At 40.3% G+C, this 16,277-nt stretch overlaps 1 protein-coding gene across 1 annotated transcript in view; it reads right to left on the bottom strand.

The window, feature by feature from the left end:
* cachd1 (cache domain containing 1) overlaps positions 1 to 16,277 on the bottom strand; it is a 196,661-nt gene that overhangs the window by 30,562 nt on the left and 149,822 nt on the right. The window contains exons 10-18 of the mRNA XM_041208876.1: positions 13,588 to 13,821; positions 12,411 to 12,560; positions 11,882 to 12,005; positions 7,700 to 7,817; positions 6,105 to 6,273; positions 5,144 to 5,286; positions 2,692 to 2,873; positions 758 to 868; positions 110 to 232 (exon numbers count right to left, since the gene is read on the bottom strand). Of these exons, the coding sequence (XP_041064810.1) occupies positions 110 to 232; positions 758 to 868; positions 2,692 to 2,873; positions 5,144 to 5,286; positions 6,105 to 6,273; positions 7,700 to 7,817; positions 11,882 to 12,005; positions 12,411 to 12,560; positions 13,588 to 13,821 (1,354 nt within the window). The remainder of the gene's footprint in view (positions 1 to 109; positions 233 to 757; positions 869 to 2,691; positions 2,874 to 5,143; positions 5,287 to 6,104; positions 6,274 to 7,699; positions 7,818 to 11,881; positions 12,006 to 12,410; positions 12,561 to 13,587; positions 13,822 to 16,277) is intronic.

Here is a 16,277-nt window from a genome sequence, read left to right as displayed (position 1 = left end):
ACAGAGATTTTCTTCTTTAGTTAATGCCAAAATAGATCAGTTCCAAGTGACTGTTTTAAATAGTCTCATTGATGGATTATTAAGTTAAGCAATTTTGTGTTGGAGTTACCTGATTTTGTTGCCTCCATCTTGATTGCAGATGGGTAACAAATCCAAAAGGACCTTATAGAAGTATCGCAGTGTAAAGTCAACACCCATCACTGCTACAGCATGACCTGGTGCTGAAAGAGATCTTTTAAGGAAGAAAGAAAATGAATACTTTGATACATTCTTCACTAACATCTACCTAAACAAAGGCACGTCTTGGTTATTTTCACCGCATTTCATTTTATTTCAAATTTTCAGAGAGATTCAATACAAATCATACTCAAGTAATTATTCAGAAATCTACATACAGTAAGAAATGTTATGCTTATAGCAAATGGCCAACAGTACTGCCACATATCAGCTTCCCTTTTGTTTTTAAAAAGTTTCATCAACAATAAATGGACCATCTGATGAGATTGGAACTTAAGTATCACTGATCAGGTTAATTTTGACAGAGAAAATAAAAAGGTATGCCACCTTCAAGCAAAATATGTTTTAAGAATAGAACTTCTGGGAAAAGAATCATGCAGTTTTTGTCCAGTGCAAATACCTATATAAATTTGAGTTTTCTAAACAAGAAAGGCTTAATAAGCATCTTCACAAAGATGGCGCTCCTCCAACAAGTTGTATAGATTAATGCCTTAATGGATCTTTAAAATCTGAAGCTTACCTGGAAGAATGAATAGTGTGGCTGAGAGTTACCACATAACCAGCTCCTCCAACATCAAGGTATGGGCCAGTAAAGGTAATCAGAGCTGGATTAGCCATTGCATGGAGATACCTGGTAACAACAGTACAATTCACAGGATAAAAAAGACCTACTAAGTATAGTATTTTATACTTGAAATTTATTTTTAACAAGGATAAAACTTTCTTTTCCCCTCAGTTATGTTGTTCCATGCCATCCTCCTCCCAGACTTCCACTAATATTGTTCTCTAGAAAGTGGCTGAGAGCTACCACATTAACACTTTCAGTGTTTCCTTCCTTGCAGGGTGGTAAATGGCCTCAGTGCAAATTCTGCGCCAAAACAAATAAGTCTGAGATAAGAAACAAGAAGGACCCTATGGCACCACACTGTGGCTCAGGCACACCAGCCACACACTTTGTTCATATTAAGGCTGGCTTGACTATCAATAAATGAGCAAGAGAAAAAGAGGGGCACTAACTGGCCTCAGTGTTTCTGAGCTACTAAAGATTACATAGAAACTAGGAGGAGTAGGCCATTCAGCCCTTCGAGCCTGCTCCACCATTCAATATGATCATGGCTGATCCTCTGTCTCAACACCATATTCCCACTTTCTCTTCATACCCCTTGATGGCCCTATTATCCAAAAAATGATCAATTTCTTTCTTGAATACTAAGTGACCCGGCCTCCACAGCATTCTGTGATAGAGAATTCCACTTTTTCCTCATCTCAGTCCTAAATGACCTGCCCCATATCCTGAGACTGTGGCTCTTGGTTCTAGACTCCCCAACCAGGGGAAACATCCTCCTTGCATCTAGTCTGTCTAGCCCTGTTAGAATTTTATACATTTCAATCAGATCCCCTTTCATTCTTCTAAACTCTAGTGAATATAGGCTCAGTTGAACCAATCTCTCCTCATATGACAGTCCTACCATCCCCGGTACCAGCCTAGTTAATCTTTGCTGCACTCCCTCCATGGCGAATATATCCTTTCTTAGGTAGGGAGACCAAAACTGCACGCAATACTCCAGGTGTGGTCTCACCAAGGTCTTGTACAACTGCAATAAGACATCCCTACTTCTGAACTCAAATCCTCTTGCAATGAAAGCCAACATACCACTTGCCTTCCTAATTGCTTGCTGCACCTGCCTGTTTACGTTCATTGACTGGTGTACAAGGACATCCAGATCCCTTTGTACATCCACATTTCCCAATATATCACCATTTAAATAATGCTCTACCTTTCTGTTTTTCACACCGAAGTGTATAACTTCACATTTATCCATGTTATACTGCATCTGCCATTGTTTGCTCACACACACAACTTGTCTAAATCACCCTGAAGCCTCCTTGCATCCTCCTCACAACCCCACCTAGTTTTGTGTCATTAGCAAACTTCGAAATATTGCATTTGGTTTCCTCATCCAAGTCACTTATATATATCATGAATAGGAAGAATATATCTAGAATAGAAAGGGTCACTATTCAGTGAACCTCGTTGAAAATACATGCATAGCTACTGAGTGAGGACATAATAGACTTGGTTGAGGTGCCCCCACAGTTAAGTAGCTTGCCAATTTCTCAGTGCCTAGGTTCATAGACAAGCTGCCCTCAGTCAGAGAAGAAAAAAGAAACACACCCACTATTTTCTATGCAGCATGCTCAAGTGGAAAAAAAACAGGCAGCCAAGGGAATTATTGAATTCAAAATAAATATAAATAAATCAAATAATCTTAGCTGCAACATCAACAAAAAGAAATGTTAACCACATGAACACAAAAAAACATCATTAATCACTTCACTGTGAGGACAGGCCTTGTTCAGTGTGGCTAGGCGCAAACATTTTTTTTTAAAATAAAGAGGTTTTCCTTTTGAGGCTAGATGGAAAACTCTTCCTGTGGATCCTGTAAAACTCACCACTGTCTCCTGGTGGGATCAAATGCTTTATCCATGAGAGAACCAGGGTAAATCCGAAGCACCCCATTGGGTGTTGCTATGTAACGCCGAACAATGTAACTGTTCAGGATACTGATTTCCATTTGTGACATCCATTCATCTGTTACGTGACTGGTAGCCATGACTTCGTTTCTGACAGAAGACTACACACAGGCAGAAAAAAAAAGACACACAGGGCTTCTTAAAGATATGCCTGAGAAGTTTCAACGCCGTTAATCAATCCTGTTAATACGCTTTTTAAACAGATTGTATGAAATTGTAAAGACAGTTCCCTCATATATTAAAAAAAGGATTCTGTGAAGATTTCAGTGTTCCAATTTACCCAGGCTAGGGAAAGATAATTTGCCTAATTTCACACAAGTGAAAGCCTGATCCATTCCCCAAAGGGAATTTTTTTTAAATTGAGAAGCCTAGTGAACAGTCAAGGGTTACAGTGCAGGACACCACCAAGGAAAAAAGGATCATAGATTAAAAGCGATTAATCAGGAACTATGATTAGGTGATGTCAAGCTGGGTTTTATAAGCATGTAGATTAGAGGAGAAATGAAAGACACAGGAAAGCAAGCGGTACCAGTTTTGAGATCATCGGAAGACTCAGTTAAGGTTAAAAGATGCTGTAAAGAGACACAATTTTAATAAGTGAGAATACAGGAAATGAAGGAATGTGCATTAGTGCATTTTTATCTTAGATAGAATAAGAAAAGAAAGTTCAGGGAAGTATGTAACATTAAGCTGCAATGTATAATTTTCACAAAATTTAGGCAGATGTCCTGAGAAGAGGCATATTAATTCACATTTACGCTCCTAATTCAGGGCTTTAATGAGGATTCCAATTCCAAGGAGCGAGAGAAGAGAGCAATGAAATTTTCATACTGTATCCACTTAATCCATATGGATTAATTATCAATTATAGATTGTTATTTTGGTTGTGCCTGCAGAAAGCATTCTCAAATGTATGTGACACTATGGTGAATTACTAGTGATGGGGCAGGTTTTTCCAGTCGGTGAGCAGGGGCGGGGCCGGCTCACCGTCACATAAAATGACACGAGGATATGTCGGGTGTGTCCCGACATCACCCCCACGTCATTTAGATTTTCAGTTCGGCGGGTGTGCAGCCAATTCGTCTATGCGCCCGCCGAATTATCAACGGCCTGTTAAGGCCATTAAAAAACTAATTAACCATAAGGTTGGCGGGCCTTGGAAAAAGCATGAAACCTCATCCATGGGTGGGATGAGGTTTCATGAGGGTATTTAAATTTTTAAGAAAGGTTTCAATAAAACTTATGGATATGTCCATGGCAGGGAAAATATTTAAACACGTTTATTAAAAGTTTTAAATCGGAGCCGAACTCCCTGAGGCAGCACTTTGCCTCGGGGAGACCTATGCACTCTTTCACACGTGCACAGCGCTTCCTGGCAGACGTCATGCTGGGTGGGCCTTAATTGGCCCACCCACTTAAAATGGCTGCGCCCCGCTGATTGGGGGCGCTGATTGGAAGGCCAGCCACCGGCACTCGCTTCCATACAAATCCCACCCGCCCCGACGGGGGGGAAAATGTTGCCCTTGGTAGTGGCTGGAGCAATCTTACATGATGAATTAAAAGCCAATACAAAAGGTATATCATACAACATTGAGCTGTTTTTACTCATGTGCTATTTTTTCTCTTCATAGCGTATGTGCGAAACATACCAGGGTCATTAACTACTCTGAAATCAGGTTCATACCGTTTAAGGCTACTGGGAGGGTTTATCTTTCATCAACGCTCAGTAAATTTGATGAGCAGTTCTCTTTAGGATACACACATTGAATATTTACAAAATGGGAATGACAATTTGTGGAAAACAAGTCACTTATTTGGCAAGATCTAGTGGTCCTGTAAAGTAGCCTTTTTGTGCACAACTATGATTTGAAACTGACCTGTCATTAATCTAGCCTCAGTTTGGCACCATCATTAAGCAATATTACAAGCACAAACTCTAAGCACTTCAGTGTAAATAGCCTCATTTTTGTTGTATTTTGTTGTATTCTACGTTGAGGAGAAATCACAATACAGTGCAGGGGACATTGCCTCCCCTTCACCACTAGCTCTTGGCAGACTTGATGCTCCACGTGCCTCTGAGTTTCTGATCAGTGCCTGGCCGGCTGTAAGGATTCAGTACTGTTCAATAAGTGAATGGTAAGACATGGATACCTCAACTTCGATGCATCAAATGACAGCACTCAGAACATACCATTCTCTTCTCATGATTCTCTCTCAGGCTAAACCAAACTGTTCTCAATCTCGGCATCCTGTCTGATACCGAGTTGAGCTTTGAACAACAAGACAACGCTGCGCCCTCAACAAAGTTGAGAAATAACATGGTGGTATATTGTTGGAAATTTGAGAGTTCAATTTTTATGAAAAAACACACTTTGAGTCCTGGATTGGCGATGAGACGTGTGTTGTCACTCAGATATGCCGTGTAGTGTTCCACCATGCGTTTGGTCTCTGATTGACTCAGGTGCTCAAATGGAGATGAGAAGCTGCCTGCAGACAGCATGACTGTGGGACTTTCTGCAAGACAGGCAATCAGAGCATTGTATTAAATATTAATATCACAAACACGAGACTTGTGTTAATCATACTTAAGAGACATCATTATGGTCTCAGATTAACAAGGGCATAGCCTTTTCAATACTGAATGACACTTGATGCTAGGGGCTCACGATGATACAAAGTCAGAACAGAAAATGTTTTCCTTGGAAAAGGAAATTACAACTGAATATGTCAAAGAACAACATATGCCCAAGGATGCTGATCAAGCTACCTAACATGAAAGGTCACATTAACAACAGAAACAGATGAATGTGAATCTTTCTTGAATTTATTTTGCTTCCTAATAGTTTTCCTATCGGAAAGTGCTGGTTAGTGTTGGTGTATGGCCCATGCCTCATACTGTTACTCATGTGTAAGCCTGGCAGATGGTTTCCATTAGACTAACAAAAAGGCATAAATCAACTAAACAGCGCTCCTTGAAACTCCTTGTTCAGTAAAGCATCAACACAGAGCATGATAATGGTTAGATAGTTTGGTGCCTTACGCTTCCGTGTTCATGACCTTACCCAAGTCATGGCAGAGTGCATGATAGAAAAGCAATAAGTGAACACTGTGTACTTGTCTACATGAACAGAAAGAAAAATAGAGAAATGGAGATTGTCATCATCAAGTCTTTTCATGTACTGCTTGTATCCATTTCAGAGTACAAATGGTGTAGGTGCCCAGCTACTTCTTCCTTAAAGGTGACCCAAGGTGGGATGGGCCAGGGGAAGTAGCAAGGAATATCAGAAGTCACAAATCCTCAAAGAATTTCTTAAAAATTAAATGTTCCTTACCCAGTGTTGCTAACTGCTTGAAGTGCAGGCAGGAGGCAGGCTGGCCCAGCAGATCCAATCGATGGTAGAGAAGCTTACTGCTTGGTGCTGTGTTCAAATTCTTCAGATGTTTCACTGGTACCTCAGGCTGTACCATCACTATACAGAGAATAAAGGATGTGTCCTGCACCTGCAAAGACAGAAGTGCCAGAGTTTATTTATATTTATTTTGAGTTATAACTTCATCAGGGTAAACGTGTGGCACGATTTTCAGTAATCTCCACACAACAGAGGAAGAGATTTCACTGAATCATCAAGTCCCTATCTATGCAATAAAACATACTACTGAACAAATGACAAGCATTGGTTAAAATAATGCTTTGAAAATGCTCGATTGTTGAGAGGGCAACTGAAAATTTGAAGAACTGGCAAGGCCAGTTCAGTTATGCACATGAAAAAGAATTAGAAAGACAAGGATGGGTTTAATCTCCGTTGGGCTAAATTCTGAATCTTAGTTACAGGCAGTGTGGAGTTGCCTGAGGGTAGATTATGTCCATAGAGAGAGGATTGAAAAAAAAAATGGACAGGGGAAAATCTGCCCCAGGATCACTCTTCCAAGCCTCTGGCTGGATCATAGCAGTACTGGTAGAAGCCCCAGAAGCAGCTGAGCTGCCTGCCTTTCCATTACAGTTGATGCATTCCTGAAACCCAAGCGATCAAAAGTCAAGAGCTTAACCTTTAATAAAAATAAATGCAAAGGCCTTTGAAATTATTACATGTCTTACCTTGACAGTATTACTGCGTATTAATAAATGGGCCCACCTACACTGAGGATCTTAGGGAAACATCTCTCAAAACATCTCCCAGGGCCTCACAGTTCTCTGCAGTTCAATGCATTTATGTTATTTGGCAGGTGCTGCTGCATTATAATCAACAACTACGCACAAACAAATCTATTTCTGGCTGAAGGACCTCCCCAAATAGCTAGGGAAGGTTTCTACAGATCAATGAGAGGAAAGCATGCATCAATAGCCTGTACATGCAGGTGAGCCATCACTCTGCCTGTGGACTGAAAACTGAAAGTTAGTTCCTCTGGAGGCCATGTTTATATTTGCCCCAGGATCCTGCTGCCTTTACCTGCACTGGCACAGCCATTTCCTAAGGTGGGTTTTGGTGCATTTAAGACAATAGCACTTATTTACCCTCCAATCCTTTCACTGATCAAACAAGCTCCTGAAAGTGGCAGTGCAATGAGGTAAATGTAGTAGAAAACGGAAGAAATAGCTATTTTCTAAATTTCTGCATTACACATGTTTGATATAAGGAATCAATTCTTGTTACAGACTTTGAAAATTCAGAATTACCCTAATAACCTAAAAATAGCACAATAAATGTACTCAATCTATCAATATATTAAATATTAGCATTCACAATTTGCAAAAGCATTTACTTGGATTATATACAATGACCATTGAAGTGATACAAGAGATATATACTTTTGAGAAAAACACCCTTGATTAAGCAAAGTTCTTATGGCTTTAAACTGCAAACCCACACATCTTCACAGATCAAAGAAAAAACAAATTCAAGGGCACGTTCAACAAAGCATAACGTACCAACTTCCAGGCATAGCTGACATTGTAGGCTTCTTTGCTGGTTTCTCGCAAACGATTTATGTGCCAAGACAGGGAGGAGTTTACAGGTACAGTAATAACCTGACTGCCCAAAGGGAGGCTGCATGGAGATATGAAATATAAATAATTTACATGTTTACAAACATTTCTATAAATCTCAAATCTCCAACACACTACTAGCAAAATTCAGACCAAGGGAATTACATTTATAGTGATAAAACATGTATGGTTGAGGACGGAAAGGGCACAAAATGAAGAGTGAACAAAGTCTAATGTAAGTTCTTTTGACTCATGATAATTGCGCAAGGTCAGTATCACTACTTTAAAGATAAAAATTCTGCTTGAATGGAAATCCATCACTTCAAGTATCACTCCACAACCACACATAGGACTTCATAGGCAAAGATGAACCACCTAATCCTAGAGTGGCTCCATTTATTATTATAGGCCACACCATCAACATGGGAAGTGGTCCAGAGAACCAATATCAGAAAAATGCCACCAGATAAGTAAACATCCATATCCGGTCAGTAGCATGTCCTAGATTTATTTCTTAACCAGTATAAAATATCTATCTTTGTGTTATTATGAAATCCATTCATTCTGTGTCTGTGTGTGTTATATAAGCTTATAGTCTGTAGAGGTTGTAACATTTAAGGTACAGGATGTTTGACTGCTTGTTACATTTGTTCCTGCCTAGTAATAAGGCCGGGATCCTCTTGGTGTGTTGTGATAGGCCACCAGCTCAGTTTAAGGGTCAGTGAACAGCATTTCTTCAACAGTCAGTTTGAGTCTGTCAGCCATCAAGTGTCCCAGGTGAGGAACAAAAACAAAAGGGGCAGAACAGGTCTCAGTTAAGTTAAAAGAAAGGAGCAGAGAAACAGGCTCCAAGTTAGAGAAAGGGCTGTGGGGAACAGGCTTTAAGTGAGGTGGGCTCAAGAGAAGCCCAAAAGATCCAAGAAGGCAGCCAAAGGTTGGTGACTCTGTGCTGTGGGCTGTTAGAGCAGTGGTGTTCTGCTTGCACGATCAAAGAACTGAAATTGTGCTTGTGAGCTAGTGTTTTCAGTGTACTGGGGAATCCAGGGGAACGAAATCTCGATGAGGTGGGCTATCATTGAAGCCGCCCGAGTTGGAGCAACTTTTGGGAGAATTCAGAGGCAAGATCTTCAAAAGTGAAGATTGGAAACCCTCGTGAGAAAGGTGAAGTTTTAGCAAGATTAGTCGGCACACAGTGTTACTAATGTCAGGAAGGAGTTATTAAGAAATCCATGCGGCGCAATTTTCTGCTAGCGGGATTTTGCAGTCCCGGCATAGTCAATGGAGTTTAGAATGGCTCGCTGCATTTTATGGTCCCATCCCCGCTGCGAAGGGGCCGCAAAATTCCAGAATCTGTTTTGGTTGCATTTGGCATTCATTCTGAAGTGTGGTGTCTCGACCACAGTTTGCTTGTCAATTCACACATAACTCACTTACCCTAAATGTTACAGTATAAGATGGATATTGTAAATTGTTTTATCTTTTTGAACTTGTATAGTAAAGTTTATTTTTGTTTGGTCAAAACCCGTGGAATCTTGTGGCTTTATTCACTTAGTACGTGTCTTGATTTTCAAACTTTGCCTACTTTAAACAAAACATTTTTGGTCCCTAACCGGATCTCCCCCACAACCCGGGGTCTGGCCAAGTATCGTGACACTGTTAAAATCAAAGGAATCACATTGGGATGTACATGGCTCCTCTCCATGTCAGTCACCTGAAGAAATGGAGACTCAGTGCTACATTTGCAGCGGCATAGCTAATTCAGCCCCGACTGAGGACAGCTAACTCAATGCACACCTGGAGGTCAATTCAAGGTGTCTCCTAGTCTGGGTTGCTGACGTTGCACAATATACTTGACCAATGGTACCATTTGAAGAGCTATTTGTTCTGCTTAGTAACCAGCTTTACCCTCTCCTCATACGAACACACGAATTAGGAGTGGGTCGCTCAGCCCCTCGAGCTTGCTCTGCCATTCAATAAGATCATTAAGATCATAGCTGATCTGATTTTAACCTCATCTCCTCATTCCCTCCTACCCTTGATAATCTTTCACCCCCTTGCTTATCAAGAATCCATCCACCTCTGCCGTAAAAATATTCAAAGACTCTGCTTCCACTGCCTTTTGAGGAAGAAAGCTTTAAAGACTCTCAACCCAGAGAAAAAAATTCTCCCCATCCCAGTCTTAAATTGGGGACCCCTTATTTTGAAACAGTGGTCCCTAGTTCTAGATTCTCCCACAAGAGGAAATATCCTCTCCATATCCACTCTGTCAAGACCCCTCAGGGTCTTATATGTTTTAATCAAATCACTTCTTATTCTTCTAAACTCCAGCAAATACAAGCCTAGCTTGTTCAGTCTTCCCTCATTAGACAACCCCCCCATTCAGGGATTAGTCTAATAAACCTTCTCTGAACTGTTTCCAATGCATTTACATCCTTCCTTAAATAAGGAGATCGATACTATACACAATGCTGCAGATGTGGTCTCACCAATGCCCTGTATAACTGAAGCACTACCTCCCTATTTTTATATTCAATTTCCCTCACAATAAATGATAACATTCTATTATCTTTCCTAATTGCTTGCTGTACTTGCATATTAACTTTTTCCGGCTCATGCACTAAGACACAAAGATCCCTCTGTGCCTCAGAGCTCTGCATTCTCTCATCATTTAGATAATATGCTTCTTTTTTATTCTTCCTGCCAAAATGGACAATTTCACATTTTCCCACATTATACTCCACTTGCCAGATGTTTGCCCACTTACTTAACCTATCTGTAAACCTTTTTACCCTCATGTCCTTTACACAACTTACTTTCCTAACTATCTTTGTGTCATCAGCAAATTTAGCAATAATACCTTTGTCCCCTTCATCCAAGTCATTTACATAAATTTTAAATAGTTGAGGGTCCAGCACTGATGCCTCTGGTGCACCACTTGTTGCATCTTGCTAACCAGAAAATGACCCTCTCTGTTTCCTGCTAGCTAGCCAATCTTCTATCCATGTCAATATGTTAACCCCTTCCCCATGATATTTTATTTCCTAGAATAACCTTTGATGTGGCACTTTAACAATTGCCTTCTGGAAATCTAAATACAATACATCCACTGGGTCCCCTTTATCAACAGCACATATTACTTCTTCAAAGAACTCCAATAAGTTGGTTAAACGTGGGGCAGGATTGTACAGCCCCATCGCAACGGGGGCAGGGCCGGAAAACGCAGCGAGCCATTCAAAACTCCAGTGACTTCAGCAGGACCAGAAGATCCCATCAGTGGGGTGGTAAAATTCCACCCATGACTTCCCACTCACAAAATCAAGTTGACTCTATCTGATTGCCTTGAATTTTTCTAAGTTCCCTGCTACAAGATCTTTAAAAATAGTTTTTAACATTTTCCCTATCACAGATGTTAAGCTAACTGACCTGTAGTTTCCTGCTTCCATCTCCCTCCCTTTTTAAATAAAGTTACATTCGCTATTTTCCAATCTAATGGTACCTTCCCCAAATCTACAGAACTTTGGAAAATTAAAACCAACGCATCAACAGTGTCGCTAGCTACTTCTTTTAAGGCCCTAGCATGAAGCCCATCAGGACACAGGGACTTGTCACCTCACAGTTCCAACAATTTGCTCAGTACCACTTCCCTGATGATTGTAATTTTCCTGAGTTCCTCCTTCCCTTCCAGGTCCTGATTTACAGCTATTTCTGGGATATTAATTCTAACCTCTGTAGTAAAAACTGATGCAAAATACCTGTTCAATTCATTTGCCATCTCCTTATTTCCCATTATTAACTCCCCAGACTCACTTTCTATAGGACCAATGCTCACTTTAACTTTTTTCTTTTTAAAATATCTATAGAAACTTTTATTACCTGTCTTTATATGTCTAACTAGCTTTCTCTCATACTCCAATTTTTCCCTCATTATCAATCTTTTAGTAATTCTTTGCTGTTTTTATACTCTGCCCAATCTTCTGACCTGCCATCAATCTTTGCACAATTATAAGCTTTTTCTTTAAGTTTGGTGCTATTTTTAACTTTTCAGTTAACCACAGATGGTGGGTCCTCCCCTTGGAATTTTTCTTTCTTGTTGGAATGTATTCTCTTGGCTTTTTAATGCATTACCTGAGAATGTTCTGCCTGACAAGTTGAAATCTTGGAATATTCTCATAGTGTATAATATCAGTGTGAAGTGGCGGCTCTGTTAGCAGGTACGGCCTAGTCAAGGACGGATGCATAAGAGTGTAACCTGAAACAGAAAGGAAAAGTAACTATAGAATTTAATCGTAGTTACTGGACTGTGAATACTATGTTTACAACTGAAAGTGTTCACATCTGTTTCCAGTATTCACAGTCAAAAGATGATAATTATCTGACAAACCAACAGCAGGTGAAATGAACACAGTGATGACAAGATAATCAAATTGACCCTGGCTCTTTACTGCTGATTAAGTTTGGAACAACCACTTAAAAACATGACCTTTCGTGCCCTGTTCACGTTACAGAGAGGTCTGTAATCTGTTTGAACTCCTTGTGCTGTGGAATTCAGTCTGTTTTGTGGCTATTATATAGAGAAGTCTCTGCTTCCATGCAGGCAGATAATGTTAGCCAGTAACGCCAGTGCGAATTAATGAGATAATTGCATCTCTCTTACCTTTATTATCTATTAAGAACGTGTAGGAGGCAGAAGAATCACGATAGTAAGTTACATCTTCCAGGATATACGCCAAATTCACATCTACCCCCACAATTCCCAGCAGCATGTTTCCGAAGTAGCAGGGCTTACTGACAGTCATGATCAATCCTGTGAACATTAATGAGAAAAATACATAATTTGTCATGCCGGATAAATATAAAATGATTGGGTGGGGGGTGAGTAGTAGGACTTGTTGTGATGAAGAGGAGGGTTTCTCCAGGAAGACAGATATACCTTCGGAATAGGCTCCATGATAATCAACAGTCTTTCAGTACCATACTCAAGTGGCCATTGGTGAATCTAAATTGAATGTCAGCAGTCCATTTGTTCATGGAGGACATCACAGCAAAGCTTGATAATAGCCTATATCAAGGCTGACATTTAACTGCAGTACCAAGGCAGTGCTGCACTGTTGGGAGTACCACCTTTCAGATGAGATGGCAACATGAGGTTCTGTCTGTCCTCTTAGGTGGATCCCATGGCATATTTGAACAAGAAGGGGTAGCTCTCCTGATATCCAGGCCTACATTCATTCTTTAACTAATACCATAAAAATAGATCATCTGGTGATCATTTATCCCATTGCTGTCTGTGCAACCTTACTGTGAGTAAACCCCGGTTGGCCTCTTTAGCTAAGTAACAGTGACTGTACTTTAAAAAGTGTACTTCATTGGCTGTGAAGCATTTTGGGATGACTTGATGTTTGAAAAGATTTTTATAAATGCAAATTTTCTTTCTTATGCCATATCTAGTAGGGCCAAGTGAATTACAATCACAAGTGTGAACTTTCAATAACCTTCCCTTTCCTTAAACAATTATAGCACTCTCCCTAGTCCAGATCAGCTAACTTAGCATAAGGCTGACATTCAAACTGGAAGTTTTTGTTCTGCATGGTTTAGTACAATGAGTGGTTCGTTAGGACCATACTGGTTTTGAATGTTTCCACTGAAATCGGTGGCAGTCTGTACCACTGCTGCACTGATGATTTTACTGGCATTGACAAAGAGCTTTTCTGCTCCAAGAGAGGTCTCTGTCCTTCCTGAATTTGCTTTAGCAGGCAGGCAACATGAAGACAAAAGAGTAACAGGGAAGGCGAGAAAGCACCAATTTAAGGGAAAGAAAAAGCAGTACTCACCATCACCCATTTCATCAGTGTATGGCAGACTAAACACGGCCTCATCTATCATTCGATTTGGCAGGTTTGTGTAAAAGCGTCCGACTGTGGTCTCTAGGTTACTCAACTGGTTCAAAACCATCATTGTCCCTTTTATAACGGGAAGTGATGTGCGATCAGGAACACCATATTTTGCTGAGTTTTGTTCTGCCAGATCCCGAAGGAAGGCAAGCTCCTTCAAACCAGTTACACCCTCTAAAATTAAAGATTATTAATAGTTAGAAATTGTTACACAATTGAAATAGCTATTGAGATTTTGCTCTATTTGGTACATACTCAATGTGAAACCAAAATGGGAAGAAAATAATTGCTTGAATAAACTCTCTTTCCTCCCGTGATATTATTTCCCATTCTTTCTTGCAGATGCTGGGTATTGGGACTCTAGAGTTTCTATAGATACTTTACTAAGAAAAGAGCATTAGTCCTATAGAAAATGAATCTAGGAAATTCATAATGGAAAATAAGGAGTGGCAGATGAATTTAAAAGGTATTTTGCATTGGTCTTTACTACGGAGGTTTCAAGTAACATCCCAGAAATAGCTGTCAATCAGGAAATGGAAGAGTGGAACTCAGGAAAATTACAACAACCATGGAAGTGGTACTGAGCAAATTGTTGGAGCTGTGGGCTGACAAATCCCTGGGTCTTGATGGGCATCATCATCGGGTCTTAAAAGAAGTGGCTAGTGAGGTAGTTGATGCGTTAATTTTCCAAAATTCCTTGGATTTGGGGAAGGTGCCATTGGATTGGAAATAGCAAAAAGGGAAGGGGACAGAAAGTGAGAAACTACAGGCCAGTTAGCTTAACATCTGTCATAGGGAAAATGTTAGAAGCTATTATTAAAGATGTTATGGCAGGGCACTTAGAAAAATTCAAGGCAAAGTCAACATGGTTTTGTGAAGGGAAAATCATGTTTAACCAATTTATTGGAGTTCTTTGAAGGAGTCACATGTGCTGTGGATAAAGGAGAACTGGGGGATGTACTTTACTTAGATTTCCAGAAGGCAACTGATAAGGTGCCAAATCAAAGGTTATTGCGGAAAAAAGCTCACGGGGTAGGGGCTAATGTATTGGCATGGATCGCTAATAGCATATTGACTGGCTCGCTAATAGGAAACAGGGTAGCCATAAATGGGTCTCTTTCTAGTTGGTGGCACCTAACTAGTGGTATGCCACAGGAATCAGTGCTGGGCCCTCAACATTATACAATTTATATAAATGACTTGGATGAAGGGATCAAATGTATGGTTGCTATTTACTGATGATACAAAGATAGGTAGAAAATTAAGTTGTGAAGGGGACATAAGGAAGCTACAAAGGGACATAGCTAGGTTAAGTGAGTGGGTAAAGATCTAGCAAATAGAGTACAACGTGGGCAAATATGAAATTGGCAGGAAGAATAAAAAAGCATATTATCTAAATGGTGAGAAATTGCAGAGCTCTGAGGAAAGGGGTCTGGGTGCTGTATTGCATGAATCACAAAAGGCTAGTATTCAGGTACAGTAAGTAATTAGGAAAGCTAATAGAATGTTATCATTTATTGCAAGGGGAATTGAATACGAAAGTAGGGAAGTTATGCTTCAGTTGTACAGGACACTGGTGAGACCACATCTGGAATACTGTGTATAGTATTGATCTCCTTCTTTAAGAAAGGATGTAAATGCATTAGCAGTTCAGAGGTTTACTAAACTAATACCAGGAATGAGCAGGTTATCTTATGAAGAAAGATTGGAGAGGCTAGGCTTGTATCTGCTGGAGTTTAGGAGAGTAAGAGGCAACTTGATTGAAACATATAAGATACTCAAGTGGTCTTGACAGGGTTGATATGGGGAGGATGCTTCCTCTTGTGGGAGAATCTAGAAACTAGGGGGGTCACTGTTTAAGAATAAGGGGTCCCCCATTTAAGACAGAGATGAGAAGAAACTTTTTCTCTCAGAGGGTGGTGATTCTTTGAAACTCCCTTCATCAAAAGGCAGTGGAAGCAGTCTTTGAATGTTTTCAAGGCAGAGGTAGATAGGGGGATGAAGGTTTACCGGGGGTAGGCGGGAGGTTAGTCAGATCAGACATGATCTTATTGAATGGCGGAGCAGGCTCGAAGAGCCGACCGGCCTACTCCTGCTCCTTGTTCTTCTTGTTCGTATGTTCGATAATTGTCCATCCATCCATCTTTTCCTTCATCCGAGGAAGTACCTACCCTCTGCTCCTTACCACCTTGTAGTGACATGGTTGCAATTGGAAATTCAATTTAGAGGTTGAAACCTATTTTTGCAGTTCACAGCTCGATAAAAGAAATATATTATTCGCAGAAAATTGTTTGAGTACCAAGTTCTGAAAGCTCACGACAAAACGTAAACTTCCAAACTGCCACATATTACTTCTATACCTGGTCCAATTCCTTTAATCTTATGGCCAGTTAATGAAGGCGTAATGATAATGTACACAGCAATGTTTGACAGCCTGAAAGCACCAGTTCTCTACATCAATCAAGTTGAGCTTCTCACTCATAACTGTTGTCTCCAGCGTTAACGCTCTGTTGTGAAACTGAAGTGCCCTTTCCAGGGCACAAGCCTAGTCAAATTTTATGGAGACTCTAGAATGCCCAAACATCAGGGTCCCACTCATGACCTCCCTGGTTCAGTCTAAAAGAATTCAA

This window comes from Carcharodon carcharias, chromosome 16 (genome assembly GCF_017639515.1).
Source record: "Carcharodon carcharias isolate sCarCar2 chromosome 16, sCarCar2.pri, whole genome shotgun sequence".
NCBI lineage: Eukaryota > Metazoa > Chordata > Chondrichthyes > Lamniformes > Lamnidae > Carcharodon > Carcharodon carcharias.
Note: the sequence above shows the minus strand (reverse complement) of the source record. Positions and strands in the feature narration are given on the sequence as shown.